This window comes from Pygoscelis adeliae, unplaced genomic scaffold (genome assembly GCF_000699105.1).
Source record: "Pygoscelis adeliae isolate BGI_AS28 unplaced genomic scaffold, ASM69910v1 Scaffold386, whole genome shotgun sequence".
Lineage (NCBI taxonomy): Eukaryota > Metazoa > Chordata > Aves > Sphenisciformes > Spheniscidae > Pygoscelis > Pygoscelis adeliae.
In genome coordinates this window covers 2,051,458-2,060,536 of record NW_008824940.1, presented here as the reverse complement: position 1 = coordinate 2,060,536, position 9,079 = coordinate 2,051,458, and the positions used below count along the sequence as shown (strand labels likewise).

Below are 9,079 nucleotides of genomic sequence, written 5' to 3'. Positions count from 1 at the left end.
GCACATATTTAAATTTTTTAAAAAAATCTTGAACTTTTGATGATGTCAACTTTAACCTCATGGGAATTCGTTGAAAGCAAATGGTCAAAGAAGATAATTCAGCAATTTGAATGTATTTTTACCCATTATTACTTGAACAGTGAATGGAAAAGGATAATAAACTTGCTGGCTTTGTTGTTTCGAGGCCAAAGAGTTTCAAATGAGTTTGACTTGAATTGAACACAGTCAAAGTTCCAAAAACTAGGTGCTGGAGTAGAAAAATCACAGTAACGCACACACACACAAAATAAAGTTTGTTTTTGCTCTGTTACAGTGGTTTAACTAATTCGGCCCTTCTAGTTTCTAAACCCTACAAGAATATGGCTCGCTGCTTTTATCTGCAGTTAGCGTTCCCCTAACAGGTTCTCTCTGCTCTGTTACAAGTGGTAGTGGGTAGGAGTATCAGTGAGCACTTGGGCCTTTGTGTAGATTTCTTACATTAGTTGTGAAATATAGTGTGTTTTACCCAAAGGTGTTCAAATTGCGAATTTTTAAACTCTGTGCAAGTGAGGCACAACAAGTGGGTTATGTATAAAAGTGTTTCTTCCATTTTTCAGTAATATTTGTTGGGGGGGAAAAGGAATAAAGCATTTTTTTGTATCTTTCTTTGTATTAGAAATCCACAGAAAATGCAAATCATTATACAACGAACTGTCTAAAACAATGGAATAGAAGTTTGGGTTCTTCTGTACCCTTGCTACTTTGATACAGCCATTGTTTACACGCTCTTCTACAAATAGCTTGTTAAACGTTTGCAACTTTAAACCAGCAAGATAATTATACACCAATACAAAAAAAATCCTCCTTTCCAAAAAAAAGAAAACCCAAACCCCAGCAACAGCCTCCCCCCTAACTTGTTGTATTACTACTCCACAGGAAACTGTTGTGCTGAAAGGAAGAATTAACTGGTCTTTCAACTTCAGCCTTTTTATTGTGAGAGGGAAGATCACAGAAGTGTTACCATGGGGAGAACAGCAGCTAAAGGTAAGGCCTGGTAGCTTTTATCCAAGAGGAAAGAAAATAGGGAACCTGTTAAATTCTCTTTTCGAAGGTGGTGGGTTATTACTTGACAATTACTGTACTGTTAGATTAAAGAGGAGAGGTTACGGCATGTATTGAACACAGGTAAGTTCAAACTTCACATTGTTTTAGAGTAAGTATGCTAAATTTGGCTTATCCTGGAGTTCTATAGAAGTTAAACCAAAGCAATTTTGTCCTCTGACAGCCTTGAAGCCATTATACTGCTCTAAAATTGAAGAATGGGTCTAGGTGTGATATTACATAAAATGTAGTGCTTTATTCTGTAACTGCACATAATTTAGCAGGAGGATAACTAAGTAGTACAAGGAATCAGAGTTTACCACAATGAATGGCATTAGCAGCTGTCTTCCACAAGCTCTTGAAGGTAAAATGAACTTTTTTTACGAAATTCATCCACAAACGCAGTGTACTATGAAGGTGTGATTTCTGCTGTGTCATGTCTGCAGAAGTTAATTGTCAGTTAAGTGCTAAAACAAAGAGACTTAAAAAGTAACAAGGGTGTTTGGGTTGGTGAAACAAAGAATGTAAAGAGAGAAAGACCCGCTGTCTGAAACCAGGTTGCTGCTGCTTTTCAAAGCTTTCAGATGGGTAGTCTTCCCCCATAAAATGCTGCTAACACTTTTGTACTTCTCTTGAGCTTTCCACCTTCGTCCCAAGCTGCTTTATGTGCTTGTGCGCTCCCTTGGTAAATAATTGTCTTTTGCTATAGTAGATTTTCTGTAATGGCAGGGGTCATCCATTTAATTGTTGCACCAAGAGTTTATGGAGGAAGTCTGTCCTGTTCTCTTGTAGGTTTTCTGCATGGCTGTTGTCTAAATACATTAAAAGAGACACCCTGTTCCGGGCAGATAAGATAAGAATCCCACTAGGGGAGCACAAAAAGAAGGGAAAAGGAGACATTTCATACTCACTCTGTCTTGACATCCTCAACTATATGTGCTGAGGGTTGGTGAAGGGTAGCTAAAAGGTGCTCACGACCCTGTGTAGTAGGCAGTGAAGAAGGCCCCTTACTGAGCAACAGTAAGTCTTGGGCTGGTCTTACTAAACTTCATCTGAAGGCGAGTAACTCCATGGCATGGGAAGAGCAAATGTTTCTGTCACCCAAAGGTGTTTCACGTCCATCGGGAAGAGACAAGGGATTTCTTTGAAAAAAGTGGTCTCCTGCCGTGTTTTGAACACCCGACAGAGTTTGAAGGCTCTGAGGTGGCTGAGGAATAGCTGCAGAAATGTAAAAGGCGTGACTGCGAATTGCTTTTTCCCCACATTGGACAGCAAGCAAATAGCACCTCACGTCTTAGAAGATGTTACATTGTGTCTCCTCATGTAGCACACCATTCTGTGGTAAAAACTAATACTGTTGGCAGAGGTGATGCTTGCCGAGCATACAGGCAAAGCAATCATCTTGTTTGTTGAAAGATTAACTCTTCCCAGAAGGAAGTGTTGTGGGTTTTTAAAGCATCTCAGACAAGAAGCTGGAGTTCAGCTTGGGAGTTTATAAGAGGAACTACACGTTGGTCACCAGGATTATCTTTACCAGACCTTACAGTCTGAAGGTGCCTTTTCTGAATCTAATTTTTTTTTTTTTTTGGTCACATTCAGAAGCCAGTCAAGATAGCTTTGTCTGGTTTCTTCCTTGTCTCTAATTTCTTGCATGATAGATGTGGTTGCTCTTGCTTGTCTCCTGTTGAGTAACCTTATCAGCAGAAGAATTCTGTGGTTACAGATAGGGTGGGAGTAATGTAAACACATGGAGTTTTGAATTGGTAAGCAGAAAGCACTATGTTAAATAATTTACTCTAATCTTGTTTTGTATCTACTGCTTTAGTTTATGAAGTGTGCTGTAGAAAAACTGTTAGCTGGTGAACAATAGAATATGCTGCTTTTGTAATTTTAGTATATGCTGTATTCTAATCTTGCTACCTAGAAGAAAACAGTCTTTCATGGGGTTTTGAAAATAAGTATTTAGCCTATATGTATTATAGGCTAAATGTGTACATGTATTTACATAGTGAATATATAAGCTCTCTATATACTTATGTGTTACCATATATTTTTCACACTCTTTGAAAATGATGCCCATTCTTCTTTGCTTTTTTTTTTTTAAAAAGAGCTGAGTAGCGTGTGATTAAGTCCACAGTTGCAGCATTTCATTTTCATTCGTGTTTTGACAAAATGACCTAAAACATATTGTGTGTTTTACAATGGAAAGTAAAATCAAATTTGTCTCTTTAAAAATGGGCTTTATGAAGAGAGGAACATAGATAATGAATTCACCTGACTTGGGTTTTTTCTGTCACCATGAGCTTCATTACCCTAGATCTAAGAAGTCTCTTCTGTCTCTAACATAAAAATAAAGTTCCCATTTTCAAGTCCACTTCTCACCTAGTCATTGAACATGGCTAGGTGAAGGAGATGAAAAGAAAATACTCTTTGTACCTGCACAAGTATTTCCCTCTTTTATAACCTCATTTTTGAGGTTTGTCCTCAAAGTTTGACCAAACTGAGGGTCATATGCTGAGGGAGTCATCTTCCTCAGCCCAGTGATTTGACATAATAGTCTTCCATGTCTTAATTTTGTTTTCAGTGATCGCTGGAAACTAAAATTACTGGAATTTAGGATATCAGAATCTCAAATGTAGATTGGTGCACATTAAAAAAAAAAAAACAACCACACATGTATTTCATGTCTATAAAATTGGATAAACCGTAAATTCTTATCCACCCTGATTACTGACATTGGAAGAGGCACAGCAGACCAAGGCATCATAGCAACTGTGAAGTATAGACTGGGGGAAGCTCTTCTGAGGTGGTAGTAGATACAGGGTATCTCATGTGAAAACAGGTTAGTAATTCTTACTGCCAGTAGCTTTTCATCTGCTTAGACAAAACACTCCAGCTTTGTAGTGGTCTAAGACTATGTTTTATTCAGGCTTATTTTTTGGATGCTTCTGCATGTGCTGGGTGAGTTTCACTCGGGTGCTTTAAAGAATAGACTTCTTGCCATCAAAAACAAGTGATAGTGACGGTACTTTGGTTTTATTATGAGCGAAGATGCCTCCACCTCAAATGAAATAGGTATTTAAACTGCTGTTGAGGAATCAACTTCTTCTCATGAATGTCTTCATCTGTTCTTGTTCTCATAGTTGTCTAATGGCTGATGATAAGAATGTGTTGCCAAGAGTGCTCCATTTCAGCGTTCATATTTGCTGTGATATTTGTGAGATAGACAGTAAACCTAACCGGTACAGGAAATAAATAATTTGGGTGGTGGTTGTCAGCGAGACTCATATGGTGTTCAGGCTGCGGTTTTTCACATTCTTTCACCTGTTCTTGATGTCTCTTATCATGAAAGGCTGTCATCTTGTTTGAAATCTGGCACTGTTGGGTGAGGAAAAATTTCTTTACTGAAAGAGTGGTTAAACATTGGAAGAGGCTGCCCAGGGAAGCGGTTGAGTCCCCATCCCTGGAAGTATTTAAAAGACATGTAGATGAGGCGCTTAGGGACATGGTTTAGTGGGCCTGGTGGTGTTGGGTCGACGGTTGGAGTCGATGATCTTAGAGGTCTTTTCCAACCTTAATGATTCTATGATTCTATGACTTTGTCCTTTCAAGCTTTGGGTGTTCGCAGGAAGCAGTTATTAGTTCTCTTCTTCAATAAGTCTCTTATGTGGGACTCTTGGATTTCTTCTTCAGAAATAAGTGGATTGGGAAGTTATCTACTCTCCAAGCTGTCAGCCTGATGTCTGCGACAGTCCCATGACTGTTTTTGGAAAGCCTGACTAACTGAGCTTGTAGAACATGACAAAAGGCTCTGCTAGTGATTGCCACTGCCCGGTAGAAAACTAGCTGGATTCAGTTCAATCCCAAAGAGGCTGGATGGAATATACTTTGATCTGTAGGTGGGAGAAGGTGAATGTTACCCTTGTGTCTCGTCATTGTTACTGGACTAGTTTTACTGCTGTCCCTTTTCAGGTTCCCACTGGTAGTTGTTGTCAGGATGTAGGGTGTCCACTTGTGTGGGTTAAAGCCCTACTCCTGAGGAAGTACCGGGGTTAGAGCTCTGTGGGCACCATCCAGAAGCATTTCAGCAGGTCCCCCTGAAGTTGACCTCCATAAGCGTTTTTCTTTGGGAACGTGTCAAGTGCTTTCAGTGATGCAGAAAATGTTTCAAAGCAAACTTTTTCCAAAAGAATGAGTGTGTAAGTCAAGAAAGAAGTCTAAGTAAAGGAGTAAACATAGCATTTTCTTTCCTTTTCAAAGGATCTTGGGTACTCCCCATATCTGCTTTAGGAGAAACAGGTGATACTTTTGCAGCATATTTTGAGCAGGTATGTAGCTGTAAGTATGTCTTCTGGGACTGTGGAGTCTGGGTTATTCTTGGAAGGTGTCTCGGCCCTGAGTGCACTAATAGGCTTTAATGGCTGTGCCCAACCTCACCTAGGGCCTCTCCCCATCCAGCCCATGGCCCAGGACCCCATGTCAGCCCTCCGGGGCCATCAGCGCCTGCCTCAGCGAGGCCACAGTGGGGCCGGTCTCCAGCTCCCCACAGCCCTGCCCTGCCTGGCCATGGGCCCCATCGGGCTGGGCCCACCCATGGGCCCATGTCCCATCCCAGCCCCAGGGGGGTGCCCGGGGCTGGGGCTGCTCCCAGTGACCCTGTGGTTGCTCCTGGCAGGGGCGGTGGGGTGGCCCTGGCTGGTGAGGCCCTGCTTGGCTGCCCCTGAGGGGTCCCTGGCCTGTGCTATGCCCTGGCCGAAGGAACACCACATCCTACCCCCCGCAGAGCCAGGTGGATGGCTTATCCCCTCCTCGCTGACTGATGGGGGATTTTGGGATTGTTGACAGAAGATTGTCATGATTCAGCTCTTCCTGTACGTGGCAGTTCCTTGATAAATAATGAAAGAAGTGGGGTGGAAATGATGAACATCACACATTGCTTGTTGGTACGCTCTGTTTCAAGAAAAGCCTTACTTACAGAAAACATAGAAGAGAAACATTATTAGGGCTGAACCTTTGCTGCAGAACAACTCGTTGTATCTTAAGTGTTTCTGATCATCAGATGCCTCTTATTCTAGGTTAGGAGTGTTTTTATTTCAAATGCAAGCCAATCAATAGCTAAAGACTTAAGTGCAAGCAGATACAGTAATCAGCTACCAATACAATCTTTTGGTACAAGGGAACCATCCCTTCACCTGTCCAGGCTAACTAGGATGGCCAAAGGTATGAGCTGAGGCACCTTCCTGGAGGAGTCCCTGTTCCTGGTGCTAAGGTGTTTGCAAACCAAGAGAATTATTCAGCCATGCAGAGCTTGATAACCTTTTTAAATCTGAGAATGTATTTGCATTTCATTTGCCAGCTCAGTGTCATATTTGAATTGTGCTTGAATTTCAGTCCACTAGTGTCAAAAGCAAGTCGCCAAACCAACATATTTTAAAGACTAAAAGGAGCAGGTGGAACTGGCTCCCTCTGTCTTCCCCATTCTAGCCTCCCAGTCCCCCTCTGTGTCTCTCATATGCACTGAAATCTGACAAAAATGAAATATGACAAACTCCTTTCTGTACGTGTGTGGAGATGAATGGTAGAGGAGGTAGATTCTCCTGAATGTTTTGTTTTTTAATAACTGAAATGTGCACTGAGATAGCTGCTTGCATTTGAGTATTTAAGAATTTGAATATAGAATGGAGTCTTTAACTCAGAAATACGGTTTTAGGGTGGGTTTTTTTTTCTTGTTTCTCAGTTCATAGTGGTCTAGACAAGATTTAGAAAGATACCTGGTGATCTTGAGGATCTCAAATTGCATGTAGGTTGAGTAAAGCTGTTAAAAATTAGGGCAGAGTTGCTCTTTGTGGAGCTAATACATTTTTTTTGCAACTAGGTTTATTCTGATAATGTAATATAAAGTAGTCAAAAGCTCTGCTTTTTCATGCTGTATGTCTCAATATATTTTGAAAGAAAAATAGTGCAGTGATTAAACTTACGGTACAAATACCTTTTTGATTGTGCACTGAAATAAATAAAAGAAAATCAATCTTTGGAACAAGACATTCTGTATTGTTTGAAAGCATTCTGTGTTGTGCTGGACATCGTTATGATGTGAATATTACATTTATTATGTAATGGAATCTTGTCTTTTAGATTCAAAGAATATTAAAAAAGAGAAAGATGGAAAGAATCGGCAGGCAAACAACCCAGCTTTAAAAAGTGGTAGGTATTGCAGCTGTCAGGTTATTAGTTAAGGTACCCTAAAAGAAAAAGTGTGTATTTGGATTGTACTGTCTCCTGAGGCTTTTTGCAATCTCTTTGGCTATTACTGGTGGGTGGTTAAAAACATACCATTGCTTTTGTCTAACTCTGTTGGGAAAGTATGTTTTGGTATAGAAAATGATGGTTGAAACTGCTTGACTTGAGCCTGATAGCTTTACTAGCTAAGACAAGTACTCTTTGTATATATAATCAAAGATGCTGTGTAAACATTGATTATTTTTTTTTTATCATTTACTGATTTGTCTGTTCTTCTAATCATGTATTTCCCAGTTTCATACCTTTTCTGCCCCAGTTATCTTCTCTTTCCTTAATGTGTTTGCTGGTGCTAAAGAAGGGCTTTTCAGTTTAATAGCCTGAGTTTTTAGTATTGCTAATGGGATTAAATTGCCTGGGATTCTAATTTTACTTTAAACTTAATCTGTTTTCAAATAATTTTTGTGCTCATAATAAACTGAGGAAGCTACACACTTGCCAGAAATGATCCAGCTTATCAAACCTCTACTATCTAGTGGACAGGCTCTACTATCCTCAACAGGTGCCATAGGGCAGCATATACATGGGTTTGCTGGCAGTTTAGTCTTTGTGAGGTGCAGTGAGAGGGCAGCGGCATCCTTATATATGCTTCATATGTTCATGTGGGTTGCTTGAATTTGGGGCAGTAAGAAATGTCATGAGTACTGTTGACTAAAGTAGAAAATCTCTTCAGGAGTCCTTAGTTAATTCTTGATAAAATATCACTGGGTTACTTAAACTCTCACTCTGCTTACATTTCCGTGCCCTCTGACCTAATAGATGGTCTGGTTCAGAGCTTTTCTTGGGTACCAGCGGAGGAGTTCCTTACAAGTAGTGTAGTCATTGAGTGAACGTGCTGAGATACTAACACGGTAGATGGGTAGTTGAGGTGATGATTTTGCATACAAGATACGATACCCTGTTACCACCAGCCATAGTACAGTTTTCTGCTGTTACATTTGCCAGACTTAATTCTTTCATTTCTTGGGATCCTAGCAGTCATCTTTGTTATTCTTCCCTGTTACTTTGAGACAGGAGAGGAAGTGTATTTATGTCTTGTTTTCCCTCTTCTGCAGTGTAAGAGGAGCTCCAGTCAAACTGGCCTCAGATAGCACGTCTGTGTTTTAAAATAATGTTGTCTGACATGACAGACGGAGCCCCATAAGACACCCTCCACCAGCAAAGTGCTTCTCATATGTGGATAAGATAACCATATTTCATGAGTCACTGGAAAACCTCCCTGCCTCCTTCTGTGGTAGAGAGCAAGGTGTTGAAAAAGCTTTGTGGAGAAGCAGTGCTAAGCAGGCAAGCCTTACTCTGTCATCTGTGTTCTTCAACTTGGGACTACGCTGTTAATCTAGTGTCTGAGCACGGAATTTACTCGGGAAATCTAGACTCAGCTCTGTCAAACACCTAGAGAGGAGTGCCTTGATCAACATTGTGCAAGATCTCTGATTTTCTATAGGTGAGATGATAATTTTTATCCTGTGTTGTTGCTCATTGGTAGCAAGGAAGAAGGAGCCTCTTGGTGCTGGATGAAGAAAGATGCCTTACAATGCTTTGGGCTAACATCCAAGAAATCTCCAGAGTTTTCAGGGGAATGTGTGATAGGAAAAGTTGAAGAGGAGGGGAGATACAGCGGTGTGAGAGGAACAGGTGAAAAAATAGATTGAAGTGTAGGGAGGGAAAGACAGGGGGAGGAGAACAATTGTAATTGAATGAT

The 9,079-nt window shown here is 40.6% G+C and overlaps 1 protein-coding gene across 1 annotated transcript in view; it reads left to right on the top strand.

The window, feature by feature from the left end:
• Positions 1-915: 915 nt before the first annotated feature.
• SCML2 (sex comb on midleg-like 2 (Drosophila)) overlaps positions 916-9,079 on the top strand; it is a 56,850-nt gene continuing 48,686 nt past the window's right edge. The window contains exon 1 of the mRNA XM_009325499.1: positions 916-1,023. Coding sequence (XP_009323774.1) covers positions 1,002-1,023 — 22 coding nt within the window. The 5' untranslated portion in view covers positions 916-1,001. The remainder of the gene's footprint in view (positions 1,024-9,079) is intronic.